Source organism: Glycine soja, chromosome 9 (assembly GCF_004193775.1).
Source record: "Glycine soja cultivar W05 chromosome 9, ASM419377v2, whole genome shotgun sequence".
Lineage (NCBI taxonomy): Eukaryota > Viridiplantae > Streptophyta > Magnoliopsida > Fabales > Fabaceae > Glycine > Glycine soja.
The window spans coordinates 14,606,787-14,629,745 of NC_041010.1; the positions used below are offsets into that span (position 1 = coordinate 14,606,787).

Genomic DNA, 22,959 nt, shown 5'->3' on the forward strand with positions numbered 1-22,959 from the left:
GATGAGCATACACAACATTCATTATTCAACACTCATATCCAACAAATATTCATTATCCACATCCAACAATTACTCATCATCCATCCATGGACCCAATCAAGACTACACAGGATGATGCATGCACCTGACTCAACACTCAGATGCAATGTGGTACGTACCAACAACAATCCAACCTTAGGAAATAGCCTAAGCGTGTCCACATGACACTCTCACTTAGGGAACTGTGCTGAGTTCGTCGGGACCACCCGGTTGTGCACGTAACAGCCCCCCTCCCATAGGTGATCAGCCTGGGAGCCCAAAAGTGTTCCCTACCAGGTGACAAGCCCCCTCTGTACAAAGTACACTTGGCCACAGTTACTCTATTTCCTGTGTCGTATGAGCTATGATCACGACCAAAAGTAAGTGCCAAAGACCATGGACCAATTAAAGCGCCTAAGCATCCCCTCAAAAATGCTTAGATTTTCTAACCACACTAGTTACCCACGTCTGGGGCATCCGACAAGGTTAGTGCTGATGAGAATCCTGAAACTGGCCAAATGCAGGCTAAATGATGAGAATCCTGAAACTGGCCAAATGTAGGCTAAAGACCCAAGTGGAGAAAGGCGAAGGCCCAAGTGGAGAAGGATGAAGGCCCAAGTGGAGAAAGATGAAGGCCCAGAGGCAGAGGCACAACCAAGCCTATTAATTGTTGCTGAAGGCCCAAACTAATTTGAAGGCCCAAGTTAAATATGTTTTTTAGTTATAATTTTTATTTATTGTAATTTTGGCCCAAACTGTTTAGAAGACCCATGTCTATTTTTATCCTTTTGTTCAGATACACTGTAAGTATTGGTTTTTGTTTTCAATAAGAAACTTTTGGCATTTTCATAAAATTTGGTGAGAGTTTCTCTGTGAGTTCCTTGTTGAACCAATCTCAGACTTATCAAGGTAATCCTTGTGGCGTCTACCCTGACTTATCTTCCTTCATTGGAAGTGGCGTCATCCAAATCTCTGTAGCCTGTATCAAGCGATCCACTCCTAGTCAGGATCACATCAAGTGTACTCTACCCCCCATGACATACACTCCGTACGACGTATGAACGTGGTCAAAAGCTAGTGCCAAAGACCCTAAAAGGTCATTGCACAGTGCCCCCCACGAACATACACAACATCCAACGTATGAACGTGGCAAAAAACTAGTGCCAAAGACCCTGGAAGGTCATTGCACAGTGCCCCCCACGAACAAACACAACATGCACATGCCAATGCATTTCCAACATCAATCAACATTCCATATCCATATCATTCTCAACATAGACATCATCTCGTCTCAATGACGTTATCAACAACAATAACAACCTCATTTCATATTCACATAATCATTAACAATAACATCAATTCATGTTGACATAGTCTTATCAACAACGTCATCTCAAACCAATATAATCAAAATTATCGTTATCATCACATATAAATTAAAATTCTCAATAGCGACATCAACAACAAATTGCATTTCGCATATATATATATATATATATATATATATATATATATATATATATATATATATATATTTCTTTCATGCCTGAGATTCACACTCACAGGTCTTCAAACAACACATATCAAACAAACACAACAATATTATTCATCACAATACACACACACACACACACACACACACACACACACACACACACACACACACACACACACACACACATATATATATCGCATCCCATTCGTCAAAACATAGGTTCTCCTAAAAAACCAGCATGCATATCAATAACAATTTTATCGCATCCCATTAGTTAAAACATTATTCCTTTTTGGAAAACTCGCATGCAAATCAAGGACAATTATATCGCATCCTATTAGTTAAAAACATAATTTTCTTGAAATGAAAAATCAACATGCAACAAGGACAGACAGATATCCTTATAGCTAGGTTCCTTGACCCTAGCTATGGTGTTAAAACGGTAAATTTTATAATAAACTCCCCTCACCTATTGTGAGCTACCAGCGGGTTCCTTGTCGCGTCACTTAGAGATTTCCTTTTTCGTCCTTGCTCGTCGATTCCATGCAAGCCTCTTGAAGGAAAAACGAAAGGTCAGATTAGGGTTTCATTCTCTACTGAAACCGCAAGCCAAGTTGGAAGATTTTGCTTCGGTTGAAGGGTTCCTCTCGGTGTGGGGTTTCAACGGAGAACAACGATGGTTTGTGGTGGCTAATGGTGGTTGTGGGTGATGGAGAAAGTGCTTGGGACGTTAGAAATGGTTTTGGAAGAAAGAAAGGAGAAGAAATGATGTTTTTCCTAAGGTACACGAAAGCAAAGGCTGAAACGTTCAAATGAGAAATGCTCTCGGAAACGGAAGCTTTGCGCACACTCCAGACATCTTCTCAAAGATCCCAACGGTCAGATTGTGGAAAAGTGTCTTTTGAAGCTGCAGACCAACGTTTGAGAAAATCCAACGGTTAACGAAGGCTGGACAGTGTTTTTACCGAGAAAGCTCATGTAGCTTCCTCAAGAAGCTTCATGAAGAGGCTTCCTCAAGAAGCTTCCTCGTGGCTTCTTTGAGATTTCTCAAGAGACTTCTTTGAGAAGCTAGATCCTTATCTACCCACACCCCTCTATTAACTAAATTAACCTCCTTGAAAATAATTATGGATCAAAATAACACAACGAATATAGTCAAACATCAAACATAATTACTAATAATATATAGATATATATCAGGGTGTTACAACTCTCCCACCCTTTTAGAAATTTCGTCCCCGAAATTTACCTTACTCAAACAAGGATGGGTGAGCTTCTCGCATTTGAATTTCTAATTCCCACGTGGCATCTTCTCCTAATGCACCTCCCCAGATCACCTTGACCAACGAAATCTCTTTCCTTCTTAGGTGTTTTGTTCGCCTATCCTCGATCCTCAAAGGCAATGTTTCATATGTCAAATTCTCCTTTACTTGTACATCATCCCATTGAATCACATGGGATGGATCATGGATATACTTACGGAGTTGAGACACATGAAAGACATTGTGGAGATTAGAAAGAGACAGGGATAGTGCAATTTGGTATGCCACAGGGCCAACTTTCTTAAGAATTTGGAAAGGACCAATAAAACGAGGTGTGAGTTTTTGGGATTTCAATGCTCAACCAACCCCAGTCCACAGAGTGACTCTCAAGAATACACGATCACCAACCTCGAATTCCAGATTTTTCCTCCTCTTATCATGATAACTTTTCTGCCTACTCTGAGCAGTCCTCATCCTTTCCTGGATTAACTTGACTTTCTCGGTGGTCTGCTGTACCACCTCCGGTCCTAAAGTAAGGCCTTCTCTGGGCTCTAACCAACATAGGGGTGTCCTACACCTTCTACCATACAAAGCTTCATAGGGAGCCATGCCAATGGTAGAGTGAAAACTGTTATTATAAGTGAACTCTATCAATGGAAGAAAACTCTCCCAGCTTCTTTTCTGCTCTAAGACACACGCCCTCAAAAGGTCCTCCAATGACTGAATGGTCCGTTCAGTTTGGCCATCAGTCTGAGGATGGTAGGCTGAACTTAGTCTAAGCTTGGTTCCCAACGCTCTGTTCAAGCTCTCCCAAAATCTAGAGATAAATCTAGGATCAGTATTAGATACTATGCTAGATGGCACACCATGTAACCTGGCAATCTCACTTATATACAAGGTGGTCAAATTCTCCAAGGAAAATCTAATATTAATGGGAATAAAGTGAACAGACTTAGTCAATCTGTCAATAATAACCCAGATAGAGTCTAAACCTCTAGGGGTTCTAGGTAGTCCTACCACAAAATCCATGGAAATACTGTCCCACTTCCACTGGGGTATCTCTAAAGGTTGTAACTTCCCTGAAGGTCTCTGATGTTCTATCTTAGTCTTTTGACAAACTAGGCATGCATACACAAACTCACTAACCTCTCTCTTCATGTTGGGCCACCAAAACATTGTCTTTAAATCCGGATACATCTTGGTAGCACTAGGATGGATGCTCAAATTACTCCTATGTCCTTCCTCTAAGATCATCTTCCTAAGTTCAGGCACATTCGGAACACAAATCCTATCTTGAAGTCTCAAAACTCCATCTGATCCAACATTGAAACTATTGTCCCTTCCTGACTCTATAACCTCTAATTGAGTCCTTAGAAAAGGATCAATCTTCTGACCTTCCCTAATATCACCCAATAACTCACTAGTGATCCTCAAAGTTCCTAATCTTACACTATCAGGAGTAACCTCACATGCAAGGCTTGGTCTCTAAACTGTTCCAGGAGATCCATCTCTCTAACCATCAATGCATACATATACAGAGATTTCCTACTCAAGGCATCAGCCACTACATTGGCTTTACCGGGATGGTAGCTAAGCTCAAAATCATAATCCTTAAGAAACTCTAACCATATCCTTTGTCTCATGTTCAACTCCTTCTGACTAAACAAGTACTTAAGACTCTTATGATCACTAAACACCTCAAACTTAGAGCCAAACAGATAATGCATCCACATCTTAAGGGCAAAAACTACAGCAGCCAACTCTAGATCATGGTTAGGATAATTCCTCTCATGAGTCTTAAGCTGTCTTGAAGCACAGGCCACCACTTGGCCATTTTGCATCAACACTCCGCCTAAACCCATCTTTGATGCATCACAATACACCTCAAATGGTTCTCTCGGGTTAGGCAAAACTAGCACTGGAGCGGTTGTCAATCGTTCCTTAAGGGTTTGGAAACTATGCTCACATTGGGTATCCCACACAAAAGCTTGACCCTTACGAGTCAGTTTAGTCAAAGGTAGAGCCAACTTGGAGAAACCTTCTATGAGTGGGGTAGTATCCTGCTAAGCCCAAAAAACTCTTAATCTCAAAAATAGACTTAGGGCTCTCCCACTCAAGAACAACTTCTATCTTAGATGGATCTACAGCTATACCCCCTTGAGATATCACATGCCCTAGGAAACTAACTTTCTCTAACCCAAACTCTCGCTTGGACAACTTAGCATAGAGTTGTCAGTCCTTAAGGGTTTGCAATACAATCCTCAAATGTTCTTCATGCTCCTCTCTAGTCTTGGAGTATACCAAAATATCATCTATAAATACTACCACAAAACTATCAAGGTAAGGGTGAAAAACTCTATTCATGTAGTCCATAAAAACTCCTGGAGCATTAGTCACACCAAAGGGCATGACTAGATACTCATAGTGACCGTAACCGGTCCTAAAAGCAGTCTTTGGTATGTCCTCAGATTTCACTCAGATTTGATGATAACCTGACCTAAGGTCTATCTTGCTAAACACACAAGCTTCTACCAGCTGATCCATAAGGTCATCTATTCTAGGCAAAGGGTACTTATTCCTAATCGTTACCTTATTCAACTGGCGATAATCCACACACAACCTCATGGTTCCATCTTTCTTCTTCACTAGCAACACTGGGGCTCTCCACGGAGACACACTAGGCCTAACAAATTGTTTATCCAACAAATCCTCTAACTGTTTCTTAAGCTCAGCTAACTCTATATGAGACATCCTATAAGGAGCTATGGATATGGGTCCAACACCAGGTACTAAGTCTATGGAAAACTTTATCTCTCTCTCAAGTGGAAGATCGGATATATCCTCAGGAAACACTTCAGGAAACTCTCTGACAACAGGGAGGTCACACATAGAAATCTTTGTCTCTAGTTCCAGGCTAGACAAGATCATGTACACTTGAGCATCTTCTTTTAAAGATGTCACAACTTGGTTGGCAGAGATAAACATCATATCCTTACCCACTCCAGAATCATCAAACACCACACTTTTATCAAAACAGTTTAACAAGACATGGTTGGAAGATAATCAGTCCATACCAAGAATAACATCAATCTGACTCAAAGGCAAACAAATCAAATCAATCAAGAATGTTCTACTAGAAATCTCCACAGGACAATTCAAACACACATCGGAAGTTAACACAGAACCACTAGTAGGGGTCTCTACCACTAGATCTTTATTTAAAGAAGACACAGAAAGCTTAAGTTTTTCTACACACAAACAGGATATAAAGGAATGGGTGACACCAGAATCAAACAATACAAGAAAAGGAATCCCATTTATGAAACATCTACCTTGGATTAGATATTTGGATTTCGAGGCTTCAGCACCATTAAGGGTAAAGACTCTTTTCATGGCCTTTGGATGTCTAGTTTGGTCATTCGGACCTCCATCATTTTGCTCCTTCTTGAGTCATGAACAATCTCTTTGAGTATGTCCCTTTTGTCCACAATTAAAACATGTTATGCATATATCGGGACAATTAGAGGAGATGTGCCCTGACTTACCACATCTGTAACAAATGATATGAGTGGAGAAAGTATTGGGTTTGCTATCGCTACCACCTGCAAATCCCCTAGCAACAGTCCTCTGATTGTCATGGCGATTACCATATTGCTTAGGAGGAGTCGAATATGGTTTTCCCCAATGTTGAGGCCCATTCTTTTTGTTCCTCATTGGACCTGTACTCCTATAATAGGCCGCCCTGTCTCGGGAGTCTTCTTCCCAAATCCGACACATGTTAACCAAAAGTGGAAACTGACGAACACCTTGGTAATTCACAGCTTGCTTCACTTCAGGTCGCAAGCCATTCAGAAACTTTACACACTTGGAACTTTCACCATCTCTCCCTTGATAATGGGGAAAGTATCTCACCAACTCCTCAAACTTGGCTGCATATTCAGCCACAATTATGTTTCTCTACTTAAGCTCCAAGAACTCCATCTCCTTCTTGTTCCTAACATCCTCAGGAAAATATTTCTCCAAAAACACTCTCTTGAAGACATCCCAGGTCACATCTTGACCTTCAGCTTCTAGGCATCGACGAGTATTCTCCCACCAATACTCAGCCTCTTCCACTAGAGTATATGCGCCAAAAGCAACCTTTTGCCCCTCCGAACATGCCATAACTCGGAAAATTTTCTCAATTTCCCTTATCCAGTTCTGAGCACCATCAGGGTTGTATCCTCCATTGAAAGAAGGAGGGTTGTTTCGTTAGAAGCAATCCAAACCCTGGTACTCAATAGCTCCACCAACTTCTCCTCTATTTGGATTCCCTATAGCCTAAGCTAAGGCTTGAAGGGCATCCACTATCGCACGATCATTCTGTCCATCCATCACTCCCTATACACACCAGGGAGTTACACATGGAATGAATACACACAAACAAAGAACCACACAACAATCACAACCATCACAAATTCCTACTCAGTTACTCTTGAGAGTTGATGCCTCAAGACATTAACACCCACTTTCCATCATTTGTATTTTCTGATCGCTTGCCATATCATTCCATTGCCCATCACAAATTATACAGGTGGCCAGTCTGATAATCCGTGACCCAGCATTGAAATTCATGGTATAGCAGACATCAGGAAAACAAATTCAATATGACTACAACAATTAAATCTCTATAGCTCATTAAAACACAACTAGTGAATACGTGCTAATAGCAAAGAACGAGCATCAAACATCAGCAAACAACAGCAAACAACCAACACAAAGCATTCAACAAAACAACCAGAGAATGCACAGAAAAACATAGTAGACTCACAACTCACTGGCTGAAAGGTTCAACCGGGCTCTGATATCACTAAATGTAACGACCCGCCTCGCCGCTACGATATCAACACTCTAATATGCGATAATTTTAATTTTTATAAAATGAACTCCTTTAAGTTTTCTTATGAAAATAGAAGTAATTTTGTCACAACATACATTCATCCAACAACACATCATTACTTAAGTGAATATGCATAATTATATAGATCAGTAACTCGGTACACGTCATACACATAACAAAAATTAAATTTGTTCATAGATATAATTAAAATCCAAGTTTTACATCTTTAACTCAACAAAATAAAACTTAAAAATCAACTACGGAAGAGTTCATTACAAAACGCAACTCTCTCCTGACCAGAATTTCACTTCCTGCACCCTGCTGCTGTCATTCTGCTCCCATGAACAATGTTCGTGATCATCACAGTATCAACCACACGATACAAAATTGCAAGGGTGAGTTCATTATAAAAAGAACCAATACCAAAACCAAATAACCACAATTAGCAATGAACATAGGCAAACATGATGAGCATACACAACATTCATTATTCAACACTCATATCCAACAAATATTCATTATCCACATCCAACAATTACTTATCATCCATCCATGGACCCAATCAAGACTGCACAGAATGATGCATGCACCTAACTTAACACTAAGATGCAATGTGGTACGTACCAACAACAATCAAACCTCAGGAAATAGCCTAAGCTTGTCCACACGACACTCTAACTTAGGGAACTGTGCTGAGTTCATCGGGACCACCCGGTTGTGCACGTAATAGCCCCCTTCCCATAGGTGATCAGCCTGGGAGCCCAAAACTGTTCCCTACCAGGTGACAAGCCCCCTCTGTACAAAGTACACTTGACCACAATTACTCTATTTCCTGTGTCGTATCAGCTAGGATCATGGCCAAAAGTAAGTGCCAAAGACCATGGACCAATTAAAGCGCCTAAGCATCCCCTCAAAAATGCTTAGATTCTCTAACCACGCTAGTTACCCACGTCTAGGCCATCCGACAAGGTCAGTGCACTCTACCCTCATGACATACACTCCATACGACGTATGAACGTGGCCAAAAGCTAGTGCCAAAGACCCTGGAAGGTCATTGCACAGTGCCCCCCACGAACATACACAACATGCACATGCCAATGCATTTTCAACATCAATCAACATTGCATATCCATATCATTCTCAACATAGACATCATCTCGTCTCAATGACGTTATCAACAACAATAACAACCTCATTTCATATTCACATAATCATTAACAATAACATCAATTCATGTTGACATAGTCTTATCAACAACGTCATCTCAAACCAATATCATCAAAATTATCGTTATCATCACATATCAATTAAAATCCTCAATAGCGACATCAACAACAAATCGCATTTCGCACACACACACACACACACACACACACACATATATATATATATATATATATCGCATCCCATTCGTCAAAACATAGGTTCTCCTGAAAAACCAGCATGCATATCAATAACAATTTTATCGCATCTCATTAGTTAAAACATTATTCCATTTTGGAAAACTCGCATGCAAATCAAGGACAATTATATCGCATCCCATTAGTTAAAAACATAATTTTCTTGAAATGAAAAATCAGCATGCAACAGGGATAGACAAATATCCTCGTAGCTAGGTTCCCTGACCCTAGCTATGGTGTTAAAACGGTAAATTTTATAATAAACTCCCCTCACCTATTGTGAGCTACCAGCGGGTTCCTTGTCGCTTCACTTAGAGATTTCCTTTTTCGTCCTTGCTCGTTGGTTCCACGCAAGCCTCTTGAAGGAAAAACGAAAAGTCAGATTAGGGTTTCATTCTCTACCGAAACCGCAAGCCAAGTTGGAAGATTTTGCTTCGGTTGAAGGGTTCCTCTCGGTGTGGGGTTTCAACGGAGAACAACGATGGTTTGTGGTGGCTAATGGTGGTTGTGGGTGATGGAGAAAGTGCTTGGGACGTTAGAAATGGTTTTGGAAGAAAGAAAGGAGAAGAAATGATGTTTTTCCTAAGGTACACAAAAGCAAAGGCTGAAACGTTCAAATGAGAAATGCTCTCGGAAACGGAAGCTTTGCGCACACTCCAGACATCTTCTCAAAGATCCCAACGGTCAGATTGTGGACAAGTGTCTTTTGAAGTTGCAGACCAAAGTTTGAGACAATCCAATGGTTAACAAAGGCTGGGCAGTGTTTTTACCGAGGCAACTCATGTAGCTTCCTCAAGAAGCTTCATTAAGAGGCTTCCTCAAGAAGCTTCCTCGTGGCTTCTTTGAGAAGTTTTCTCAAGAGGCTTCTTTGAGAAGCTAGATCTTTATCTACCCACACCCCTCTATTAACTAAATTAACCTCTTTGAAAATAATTACGGATTAAAATAACACAACGAATATAATCGAACATCAAACATAATTACTAATAATATATAGATATATATATCAGGGGGTTACACTCTTGACTCTAATAGTGAAATCAAACAATCACTATTCTATTATGAAGATTTTATTTTCTTCACCTATGAATAATCCAAAAATGGATTATATTTTCTTGACATATGAATAACCCAAGCATGCTATTATAACTAAATATTCCCATAATAGTCTGTGCCTCTCGGATCCATTGATGTTGAGGGAGTTGAGAGTGAAAGATAAAGATAGCCAATCGCAAATTCCACCCACATAACGCCACATTTTAATTTTTATTTTCACAAACACAAACCCAATCCAATCATGTTATTATTACTTAATCACTGCCATTGCTGAGATAAGAGAGAAGCCATAGAGTACTGGTTTTGTTAAAACCATTGATCCTTTTTATTTCTCTTGAAACCAACATACACAAAATTGCTTGACATACCTATTTGTGTTGCATTAGCTAGAAAATTTTCAACCAAATGAGTACTGACAAACCTTATTTACCAATTATATGAATAGTTAATTTGACCAAAAAACTACATTGTTCTTCATGATTTTCAGATTATGGTTAGAACAAGAGGTTTAGCACGTGCCTTAGGTAGTAGTACATGCAGAGGCATGGGTCAGGATGAGCATGATGTTGATGTTCCCCGGCATCGTAGGCCTACCGCTTTTGCCCATAGGCAACGGGTTCAGGTTGATGTCACTGAGGAAGTTCCTCAGGTGACTGAGGATGTTCCTCCTTAGGTGATTGAGGATATTCCTAATGTGACAGAGGATGTTCCTCATGTGGACGAGGACATTCTGACTGCGGACGTAGATGCTGCGGATGTAGCTGCTGATGGTGCTAAGGGGTCACCTACTGATCATGGCGAGGGATTCCCTGGTGGGCCACGTGACACATCGGTGCTGACATCGTTTGCTGACCATGTGGCATATAGTATCTGGAGTGGCGAGGTATTTTAATTTAGACGTGTTTCTAGTTGCTAATTTTTTATTTTTTGTTGTGTTGTTTGTGATAATGAATGTCTAATTAACTTTTATGTTGTGTTATTCAACTCAGGAACGACCTGAGTTGAAATTGGTCTCCCACGGTAGGAAAGTTGATAAATTTGGGAGTCCAGCGCGTGAGATTGAAGGCCTTGTTGCCAACACCGGATTAAGTCCATTGATCAGGTGTTCTGTGGTCACCGACGATCCTGGACTTATATCCGCATTTGCGGAGAAGTGGCATAGGGAGACCAGCACCTTCCACCTTCCAGTGGGGGAGTTGACGATCACACTGGACGATGTGGCGTGTCTCCTCCATCTTCCTATCGCAGGGGCATTACGCAGGTTTGAGCCTCTAGGAGTGGACGAGGCAATCTTGCTGTTGACGGAGCTTTTAGAGGTATTCGGCAAGGAGGCTCGAGCTAAGTACGTACGTGCTCATGGGGCTTACGTGCGACTGTAGTGGCGCGTGCTTACCTCCTCCACCTGGTGGGTTGTACTCTTTTTGCTAATATGAGTGCAACCCATGTTCATGTGGTGCATCTAGAGGGTTTTCGAGACCTGGGTCAGTCTGGGGGCTATGCTTGGGGAGTTTCCTTGCTGGTTCACATGTATGACCAGCTAAATGAAGCTTTGCAGGCCCCCACATGACAGATGGGTGGGTACTTGACGCTATTACAGGTAAATGTTAAAGTGCGTAAATAGGTTTAAATTGGATAATGAATTGTAAATGTTTTTTTATCTTATGTTCACTTCATTTGTGTAGTGCTGGATATATGAGTATTTTCCCAGTGTTCATCAGTGCGTCACTAATGATGGGTACGCTGAGACGACCCCACATGCCTACAGGTGTCTTACGACGAAGGCACACATGAGGGGGATCAAGGGAGCACCGTATAGGGCATGTTTAGATGCTTTGACGATCACGGACGTTTCTTGGTTGCCCTACAGTGAGCACCGGGCAGTTAGGGGCTTCGAGCTTATTTCATGCTACCAGGGGCAGCTCAAATGGGGTTATGTTGTGGTCTATGTCAGACCAGAGAGGGTGGTACGACAGTTTGGGTACATCCAAACCATCCCTTTGCCGTCGGTTACTGGTTCATTGTCGTATGAGGACATAGACAATAGGTGGATGCATTTCGGGGATCTTGTAGCACCCGTAGGTGAGATTTGTGTTGTCCCCGGCCAGGTATCAGCGAACTACATGGAGTGGTTTTTCCAGATATCTCACCCGTTCGTTATGCCGACCCAGGAAGGCGATGATCCCAGACAGCCAGCTGCCCCAGATGTGGATGCATACGTCGAGCCACATGTCCCGGAGGTTTCAGTCGCAACTGATCTCCCCAGACATTCAATGGTATTTTAATTTGTTTTAGTGTTTTGTAATTTGTTTTTTATTTAATATTCTGTAATAATTGTGTTTTTATGACTGTCACAGGTTGCTTGTGAAGGTTACGAAGCGATCGCAGAAAGGTTGGAGCGTGTGCTCAACCTTAGGATGGTTGTTGCAGGAACAGAGTTACATGATGAGATCATGGAAGATTGCCTGCGGATCGCTTAGGGTGACGCCTCTGATGGAAGTCTTAGGGCGCGAAATAGACAGCGCATAGATTAGTTTTTGATATCATGTGTATTATTTTTGTATTTGATAACATTATTGTAATTGTTACATTATTTTGGCAATACAATTTTTGTAAATTATTTGTTTCATTATTTTATTTTTCGTGTAATGTTTATGACTAACCCAACACCACTAATACATATGTTTTTATTCTTTTTAAAGGTGTCGAGGGAAGGAGCCCAAAGTATGAAGAACCTCGGGATTTGAGGTCAAATCCTTTCCAAGGTGGAGGGGATGATGCAATCCTACCCCCCAAGGGTATTGGATAGAAGATTCCAAGAGGCTTGGGCTAGAGCTACTAAAGAAGGCCCTAGGGTTCTCATGAACCGTAGGATAGATTTTTGAGCCCATGGGTCAAGGTTGGATCCACTCTTCTTTGTAAATATTAGAATAGGTTTTTCCTTCTTTAGGGCCTTGTATTTTGGCCATTCTAGTAGTATAGGGTTTTAGCCTTGTATTTCAGGGCATTTTGAGTAGTCTTTGTAGTAGGGACTTTTTCTTTTTGTATTTTCATGTATTATGTCAAGGAGGTGAGCTTAGTTTTTAGATGGGTGTATGTAGCTAAGCTCTAGCTTCTCAAGGAAGCTTCTCAAGGCGGTGAGCTTAGTTTTTAGATGGGTGTGTGTAGCTAAGCTCTAGCTTCTCAAGGAAGTTTTCTCAAAGAAGCTTCTCAAGGAAGTTTTCTTAAGAAAGTGATGGAAGCTTGCTTGTGGGGCTTCTATGGAGGCTGGATCTTTGAGCTTCAATGAGGTCCTTTAATGGTGATTTTCCACCATAGAGATGCAGCAGAAGACAAAGGAGAAGAGGTGAGAGAAGGCGCCATCCACTAGGGAATAAGCCATGGAAGAAGGAGCTTTACCACCAAGATGAGTCTTGGATAAGAAGCTTGGAGAGGATGCTTCAATGGATGAAAAGAAAGAGGGAGAGAAAGAGAGAGGGAGGAGCACGAAATTGAAGGAAGAAAAAGGGAGAGAAGTTGAACTTTGAGTTGTGTCTCACAAGACTCTCATTCATCAAAGTTACCACAAGTGTTACACATGTTTCTATTTATAGACTAGGTAGCTTCCTTGAGAAGCTTTCTTGAGAAGCTTCTTTGAGAAAAATTCCTTAAAAAGCTAGAGCTTAGCTACACACACCCCTCTAATAACTAAGCTCACCTCCTTGAGAAGCTTCCTTGAAAAGATTCCTAAAGAAGCTGGAGCTTAGCTACACACACCTCTCTAATAGCTAAGCTCACCTCCTTGAGAAGAGAAGCTAGAACTTAGCTACACACCCCCTATAATAACTAAGCTCACCCCCATGACAAAATACAAAAAAAAAGTCCCTACTGCAAAGACTACTCAAAATGCCTCAAAAGGCCCTAGGGTTCTCATGAGCCTTAGGGTAGATTATTCCTACCAAAAAGTATGACAAACCTAAGGTGTCCCATATGAGTACCTAAGTTTGTATTGAAACTAAAAATAAGAACAAACCTACCTAATGAGTCCCTATGTACACAAATCATGAAGATGTTGGGTGCACGAGTGATTTTACAAATGAGTGTTGCACCACCCAAAGCATTCATCATACCACCTATTTTAGGGATTTGGTGCCTAATAATACCTATTTTGGGCACCAACAAAGCACAAGGATTTAAGCTCTTGCGAACCAAACCCTCATCGAACAACTCCTTTACTTGAGGAATAAACTCAAGCCTAAGAGGTGTGGCAATGTGAACAAGTGTCTTTTTACATAGGAGAAAATGTGGAGGTTGTTTAAGAGGGGAAATTTCTTTAATATTTGTCTTTATTTCAAAATGTCTTTCCTTCTTAGCTAAGCTCTTGGAGGAGACACTTACCTCCTTACACTCCTCCTTAACCATTAAAGGTTTTCCTTCTTCTTGGGGGTAGATTTCTTCACTAGATTCTTCCCCTTTTGCTTCTTCACTTTCACTAGAGGAAAGTGAAGTAGTAGCCTCATCTTGGCTACTATAAATGTCTTGGCTCCTCATAATCATGGTTTTCTTGGTGGAGCATTGAGAAGTAATGTGTCCTCTTCCAAGACATTTAAAGCACTTTATAGAGCTAGTCTTTTCTTGCATACTAGCCTTAGGGGGTTGCTTTTCTATTGTCTTCCCCTTATCATCATTGGGCTTAGAAGGTGCTGCTCCTAAGATGCCTAGACCTTGGTCTTTCTTTGGATAAGAATGATAGCCATAAGATTTTAAAGTAGGCTTTCTTTTAAGTTTTTGCTCTACCCTTATTTTCCAATCTAAGTAAGCCTCTTCATTGTCCTTCCCATGGAAGTATGGGAGTTTAATGTTAACCTCTTGAGGCTTTCTTTCATTTTCTCTCCTATGGGAGTGAGGTCTAAGATGTGACCTATGCCTTCCTTCATAATAGTCACGAAGTTCTTCACTTAGGCTCTTGCAAGAGTTATGACTACTATAGGAGGCATGTTTTTCTCTTTTCATTTCTTTCATTATTTTTCTTCTTTCTTCCTCTCTTATTTTCTCTCTTTCATCTTGACTTATTTCTTCCACTCTTTTTTTACCTTTTTCTTTTCTCTCTTGTTTTTCTTTCCACAACTTAAGGGATCTCAACTCATCTAATATCTTATACAAGGGGTCCTTAGGAGTAGAACCCTCACCATTAACACTAGATGAAGAATGAAGACTCATGTTGGTTCCTAAGTTATGGTTCTTTCTTGTTGGGGGTTTGAAAAAAAAGGTAAAAGAAACTATGGTTGAAACTAGCCAAAATAAACACTAAAAGAGGTGTGAAAGATAAGGTAAAAACTAATTGGTAAAAGGCAAGCTATCTAGGCGGTTTGACAATGGAGGGTAAAAGAAATAAGCTATGAAAGTAAGCAAGAAAAGCAAACTAGGCGGATCCTAAGAGTGTTTGGATGACCTCATTTAAGGTTCCCAACAAAGCACTCACTATCCTAAGGGAAAATTGCCTAAAATTATTACACACAAATGGAAGTAGGGTGACCTAGCGGAGGCTCCCAACTTACTTCCAATGAAAGGCCTTTTTGTTACAAAATTTGAAAGCAAAGCAAATTGCCAATTACAAAATTACCAAGAAAAAAAAAGTCCTCAATTGTGGTGGCTATTCTCTCTTTAGTGTTTCACTCAATTTGAAGTGCTTCTTAGTCCAATAGCTCCTAAGGTGGTTGGCCCCTTTCTTCTTGACTCAAATTCTTCAAGATATGGCACCAATCCTCCTTTCCAATTCCCTATATGGCAACTCACAAAAAGGGAAACAAAGAGACAAGCAATAACCAAAGACAAAAAAAAATGAAATGAAAGCTAAACCAATAGAGTTTTAACAAGACAAATTTTCAAGGATTATTCAACAATTAAAGCAATGAAAAGCACAAAAAAGCAAGCTAGGACTCAAAGCGAAACCTAGAATGGCTCTAGAGTAGAGTAGAAAAACTAGAAAAAAAAAGACTCAAGAAATCTCTAGTTTTGGCACTTGTTTTTACAATAATTTTCAATTTAAATTTCAGATCTAGGATTGGTATAAAATAGGCACCAATTATAGAACAAATTTTTGAGCCAAAACAACAAGCACACTTCCCTTTCACTTTTTTTTTTCTTGGACACTGATTTTTCTTCCAACTTGTGTGATTTTTCTTATTTTTTCCTTTAATCCAAATCGCTTGGTTCTTTTTTTATAATTTATTTACAGATGTCTAGAAAATTCAGTAAAAATTTCGGCTCAAAACTCGTAGTGACCAATTCCCAGTAATTTATACAATTTTGTATGTTCAAGCTGCCAGCACCAGCGATTTCAACCTAGAAATCAAGAGTAGTGTTTATGTTGCTTAAGGCTTGGATAGTTACAATTTGTGTTTGCTTATGCTCAATTATCTTGAATAACACAATTCAAGAGAGCTTAAGACTTATTTGATTCACAAATCCAGACACAACTCAGCACCACAACTCAACTTCATCATAGGCATCATGTAGGAAACTTAGAAAACAAAAAAAAAGTTCAAGAACAAGACTACTTCTAGGAATTGATTTAGAACATGTTATGAACTAAATAACATGCATGAATTAGACTCAAAATTCAAAAGATAGGCTAAGAATGACAAGAATACATGAACAAATGTATCTAGAATTCAATCAACAAAATAAAAATTCAACACAAACTTAGAACATAATGTGACAATTACAATGACTAAACATTACTCTAAGACAACATGGATTAAGTGATTTACACTTAGGTTTTTGTGTTTTTTTTTTCTAATCAATATTTTGGAAGAAAATTTAAATCTAAGGTTCATCACAAGAATATTATGAATGAAAAATGATAGAACCTAAAATCAACACAAAAACAAGATTCAAGAGTAGATCTACAAAATTTGAACCATGGAAATGCAAGAACAAGAGTAGATCTAAGATTTAATCGGTTTATTTTTTTTTTGAATCTACTCTAAACAGCACCAAACCACAAGAAAATGGAGGATATACATGGAGAATAAGATGAAGAACAAGGAATTAAAGAGAATTCACCGAACAAAAAGATAGAGGAAGCAAAAGAACATCACCTAGATGAAGATGCTCTTGATACCACATGATGCAAGCTCCATTGGAGCTTGTAGGCCTATGATCTTCTTCATCAATGGATTCCTTTGCTCCTTGGAAAATGAATGGCAGCGGAATGGAGAAGGAAGAGAGAGAGGAGATGCCACTTCAAGGAGAAGATGAGTCTAGAAGAAGCTCACCACCATAGGAGGCCATGGATAAGAGCTTGGAGGAAGAAGGAGATGAATGAAGGGAGAGGGAGAGAAGAGCACGAAATTTTGTGCTCCAAATGAGCTTTGAAATCTGAAGTTTAATATTCAAATGATCAAAGTTGAAAAAAAATGCACACACATGACCTCTATTTATAGCCTAAGTGTCACACAGAATTGGAGGGAAATTCAAATTTCACTTGAATTTGTGGAGCCAAAATTTCACTAATTATGATTAGTGAATTTTAGTTATGGTTCAGCCCACTAATCCAAGATCAATTCCAAGATTCTCCACTAAGTGTGCTTAGGTGTCATGAGGCATGAAAAGCATGAAGGACATGCACAAAGTGTGACTATATGATGTGGCAATGGGGTGTAGTAAGCAAATGTTCACCTCCCCCTCTAAAATTTAATTGGATTGGGCTTCTACCAATTCAATTAAATTTATTTCTAACCACACACATCAAATATCCACTTAGTGCATGTGAAATTACAAAATTACCCCTAATACAAAAACTAGTCTAGGTGCCCTAAAATACAAGGGCTAAAAAATCCTATATTTCTAGGGTACCCTACCTACATTATGGAGCCCTAAATACAAGGCCCAAAAATAATGAAACCTTAATCTAATATTTACAAAGATAAGTGGGCTCGTACTTAGCCCATGGGCCCAAAATCTACCATAAGGCTCATAAGAACCCTAGGGCCTTCTCTTGCATCTTTGGCCCATTCTACTTGGGGTCTTCTATCCAATGCCCTTGCGGGGTAGGATTGCATCAATTCAGACCACATTGTTCTTCATCTTCAAAATCCATATCAAATTCTTCGTACATCGAACTATCATACGTCCATTGATCTTCGTTCATCTCAACGAAAACTAAAAAAAAAACAAATATGCATCATCCACAACTTCATTCAAACTATAACTATCAACTCATTCAACGTTTTAACAATCCACTAATTAAACATTTTACGACCTAATTTTTATCAATTAATTCAACATTTTACTACCAAATTGAACATATCGTAACTACCTACCTAAATAAATTGTCAAATAAATACATCATACAAAAAGATACCAACTAATTAAACATTTTGTTACCTATTTTCAACACTATTACTACACAAATAAACTCAGAAAAAAATACTTCTAACAATATCTATCAACTAAATCAACTAATTCATTTTACTACCTAATTTTATCAACTAATTCAACATTTAACTACCTAATTTGAACATCATAACTACCTAAGTAAATTGTCAAATTAATACATGATACAAAAACTACCAACTAATTTAATCTTCTACAGACTTTATAAATCTATCCTAATTCACCAATTATCCGCAAATTGATGAAATATGGCATAAAAATTTTAAAAATGTTACCAAATTTGAAATATTAACATTTAATCTTTAAAAAAAAGAAAAACAAAAAAATACTTCATATGGAAGAACTTCTTCCGTATGAAGTTTTAAAACTATGGAAGAAGTTCTTCCGTATGGTCTCCATGAAAGAAGTTCTTCCGTATGATTCATACGGAATAAGCTCTTTCGTAATCAAAAAATTATGCGTACGGAAGAACTTCTTCCGTAGAAAGCTACGGAAGAACTTCTTCCGTGTGCTTTATATGGAAGAACTTCTTCCGTATGTATAAAATTTGCATTATGGAAGAAGTTCTTCCAAATGAATCCTACGGAAGAACTTCTTCCGTATGTTCAAATTTCTCAAGAAAAGATTCTTCCATAAAAAGCTAAACGAAGAACACTTCATCGACGACAAAAAAATAAACGAAACACCCCATACCTCGGTCGAGTCGAAATGAAAACAGCATGTTCCAACTACACAACAACACTAACCCTCTAACAACTTCAAAAAACCATACCTTAACACAGCAACGGGACCACACCGAAAAAACTACACTTAAAAGGTAAGCTAGTAGGGACCACAACAAAAAAACGCGAAAAAACAAAGCCGAAACTGTAAGCGAGGAGGGACCACAATCTTCCTTTTAAAGAAAATAATCAGAGGGTCAAAATGGGGATTTTTTAATATTGCTGGGTGCACCAGCAATGTTGCTGCGTGCACCTAGCAACACCCAAAGTGTAAAAATGAATTGGATTCGCCGACCCATATTTTAGGCAGTCATATTCTACATCTTCATAATGGTATCCTATATCTTCCATTTTTTTAAAAATCTCAACTAACCCCTATCCCTTGTATCTTCTTCTTTTTCTTCCTCTTCTTCCTCCCACGGACCCTTCCATTCCTTCTTCTCTTCTTCCCACATCACAACCGCTTTCCAACACCAGACGTTCCAACTAAATTTTTCCAACTATGCTAGAGGTTCCAATGCTTTTCTCCTCCAACTCTCCACGTTAGGTACATTTCAGCGCACTGTACGTCCCTTTTTCTTAGTTTCTGTAGTGACCTTTTTGGCAAAAGGTTTCTAGAACACCTATTCCAGAAGTAACACCTTTCTGGAAAGTATGTTCTGAAATATTTTTCTTCTGGATAGGCCTTTTTGGAATTCAAAAATCCATTCTAGAGTGCATGTGCTTCTTCTAGAGTGGGCTTTCCATAAGCCTAGTATTACTTTCCATAACACTCCTTATGTCATGACATTTTGCTTCCAGAATGAATGTTAAAAAAAAAGTCTTTTCTGGAACACCTTTTTTGAAAGTTTATTTGTTCCGAAAAGCTTGTTTTGGAATGTACTTTTTGCTTCCAGAAAGGCCTATCCAGAAGAAATTTAATAGATGATTAAATTTTATTTTTATTTTACAATTTTAGTAATTTTTTATGTTATAGTTTTAGTCTTAGTTTGTATGGAGGATGATTACTTCAACAAGATGTCTGATGAAGTTGACAAGATGATACCGTTAAAAATGAAGATTGCAGCAAATTTTTTACAACTACGAAGGTAATAATATCATCATTATAGTTAATAGGTAGTTTATTTAATTGTTGATGTATTTAATACTTGGAAGGTGAACTTCGACCAAAAAAATGTTTTATGTTGTTTATGCAGGTTTTTGATACTCGAGACAAATTATTGAAATGGGTTCGGGAGGTTGCATTTGAGTTGGGTTTTGTTGTTGTCATTTTGAGGTCATACACAGAAAAACAACCTGGAAGGAAGACATTTGTTGTCTTGGGTTATGAGAGGGGTAGCAAATATAGACAATGTGATTGCCCTTTAAAGTTGAAAGGAAGACCACTAAAAACTGGTGAATGATAGGTACTTAGGGTTATGTGTGGGTCTCATAATCATGATGTTGTTGAGACATTGGTTGGCCATCCATATGCTGGTCGACTAACTCGTGATGAGAAGACCATGTTTACTGATATGACAAAGAGTATGGTGAAGCCTAAAAGTATTCTTCTAACATTGAAAGAACACAATGAGAAAAATGTCACCACCATTAGACAAGTGTATATTACCAGAACTACATGTCGGAGATCTCTCAGAGGCCCTGTCATACCCTAATTTCATCCGGGGACCATCTGTTTGGTGGGATGCGACCTTCGCTTGACCACTTCAAGGTACTTGACACCCATCGTTAGGCAATCCGTGAAGTTCCGCAACATGTCGGGAGTCGAAAGGAAGCGTTAATGCGCAATCTGTAAAGTTCCGTAACATTCCAGAAGCCAAAGTGGGGACGGCTGCGTAATCTGTAAGGTTTCGTGACATTACGGAAAGAAAACAAGTATCGTTACGTAATTCGTAAAGTTTCGTAACGTTACGGAAAAAGAATCAGCAAAAAAGGGTAGAGGGGGTGCATTTAGTAAACAGAGGTGTGCAAATAGCAATCAGGCCCACTTGGGCCTTCCAGGATGTTCCAAGAGAAGACGGTGCCTTCTGGTGGAAGCAACGCAGCTCGCCTGGGCAAGCTAGGCAGCAACCACCTCCCTCTTTTCCCCTATAAATAGGGGAAGGAGGGCAGAACAAATTCGTTCAACCCTCTTGGTATTTGAGATTCACTTAAAATTAGTGAGAAAAATTGTTTCCGTGAAGAAAATCCAAGCCGAGGCGCTTCCGTAACGCTTCTGAGACGTTTCCATGGGCGATTTTGTGATGATTTTCCACCGTTCTTCATCGTTCTTCGTTCGTTCTTCGACGTTCTTCTGTCTTCAACCGGTAAGTTCCCGAAATCGAACCTTTCAATTCATTCTATGTACCCTTATTTGTCCCCACTTGTTTCGCGTGCTTTTATTTTTATTTCGTTTGCTTTCCGTACCCCCTTTTGACGTGCTTTAGTCATTCATTTAAGTCGTTTTCTCGCCTAAATCAAAAATAAAATAAATTTCCACCGATCATTTGAGTTGTAACATCTTTTAATTTCTGTTAGAATAAAATCCGACTGATCTTTCACGTTGTAACCACGTTTAAAACCAAAAAGAGGCAAAATAATAATATAATAAAAAAAATATATCTTTAAATAACATAATCAAAAAAATCAATCAGACGTTTTTCTTTCTTAATCAAATTGACTAAATAAACCAAAGTGAAACTAAGGCTAAAATCAATTCATAAATCAAGCTTTTGTCATCACCTAAAAATCATCTTTAAAGGTCCAATGCCTTGAAATGATCCTTTTTGCTTTTATTGGTTAAACGTGGATTTTTAAAAGCCTAAAATCAATACATAGCTTTGTCACCTCTTTCAAAAAAAACCAAGAGATCATTAATGGTCCAATACCTTAATATTGTCTCTCCTTTCAAAAGAATCGAAAGATTGTTTAATGGTCCAACGCCTTAAATGACCTTTTATTCAATCAAAATATATCTTGCAAAAAAGGATAAAAACAACTTAACCAACGTTTAGTTCTCAAAGAACTACGTAGGTCTGATTTCCTTATCACAATTGAGGAATACGTAGGAGCAAGGGAAACCTCCTGGTCGACCACAAAAAGATAAAAAATACAAAGGGCATAAAAAGACATAAAAAGCGTAAAAAAGGGAAGATAAAACAAATTGAAGTCGTATTTGCACACTTGATTAAAGGCTACCATCCCTTGTGACAGACGCGTGGGGTGCTAATACCTTCCCCATGCATAAATACAACTCTCGAACCTTTCACACTTAAAGTTCGTAGACCACGCCTTTTCCGGTTTTTCCGACGTTTTCCTCAAATAAACGTTGGTGGCGACTCCGCGTGTTTTCCTTCCTTGGAAGATGCACCTGTGAGTCTCGTGTCGCCCTCCCGCCGAAGGGTAGGTTGCGACAGTTGGCGACTCCACTGGGGACCGTTGCTAGAGAGTTAGGCCAATCAATCAGTGTGCTTTCCTTACTATGACTTCCCTTTTGTTCTTTTTTCTTTGTCTTTTTTTTTCTTATGTTCTTGTATATATAAACTCTTTTGGTGCTTTTAGTGTGTTTTAAAATGTATGCATGAGGTAAATATTTATTCATTTGATGCACACAAACACCAACACTATTTGCACACACGTTGAGTTGAAAAGGGGCCCTATACCCGGGTCCATGGGAACATAAGGAGTGGAGGTGAATCTGTGGTCATGCTAGGTCTCCGACTTGCTTGATAACAGTGAACCGTCATCTAGAGATTTTCTCTTTGATAAACGT

General features: G+C 39.2%; 2 protein-coding genes across 2 annotated transcripts; both read left to right on the plus strand.

Annotated features, from left to right (window-relative positions):
• Positions 1-9,617: 9,617 nt before the first annotated feature.
• Positions 9,618-12,729, plus strand: LOC114367569. The gene is made up of 4 exons (XM_028324764.1): positions 9,618-10,993; positions 11,100-11,707; positions 11,793-12,383; positions 12,465-12,729. The coding sequence occupies exons 2-4, from the start codon at positions 11,681-11,683 to the stop codon at positions 12,585-12,587; spliced, it is 741 nt and encodes a 246-aa protein (XP_028180565.1). The 5' UTR covers positions 9,618-10,993; positions 11,100-11,680; the 3' UTR covers positions 12,588-12,729.
• Positions 10,655-11,489, plus strand: LOC114368204. Its single transcript, XM_028325536.1, has 3 exons — positions 10,655-10,750; positions 10,784-10,993; positions 11,100-11,489. The coding sequence occupies exons 1-3, from the start codon at positions 10,655-10,657 to the stop codon at positions 11,487-11,489; spliced, it is 696 nt and encodes a 231-aa protein (XP_028181337.1).
• Positions 12,730-22,959: the final 10,230 nt, after the last annotated feature.

Excerpts from the sequence above, each read along its gene's own strand:
- LOC114368204 (XM_028325536.1), top strand. The coding sequence starts at position 10,655 with ATGGGTCAGGATGAGCATGATGTTGATGTTCCCCGGCATCGTAGGCCT. Across the intron at positions 10,751-10,783 it reads AGGTTGATGTCACTGAGGAA|GTGATTGAGGATATTCCTAA; the intron begins GTTCCTCAGGTG and ends GTTCCTCCTTAG. Across the intron at positions 10,994-11,099 it reads ATAGTATCTGGAGTGGCGAG|GAACGACCTGAGTTGAAATT; the intron begins GTATTTTAATTT and ends TATTCAACTCAG.
- LOC114367569 (XM_028324764.1), top strand. The coding sequence starts at position 11,681 with ATGGGTGGGTACTTGACGCTATTACAG. Across the intron at positions 11,708-11,792 it reads GGTACTTGACGCTATTACAG|TGCTGGATATATGAGTATTT; the intron begins GTAAATGTTAAA and ends TCATTTGTGTAG. Across the intron at positions 12,384-12,464 it reads ATCTCCCCAGACATTCAATG|GTTGCTTGTGAAGGTTACGA; the intron begins GTATTTTAATTT and ends TGACTGTCACAG.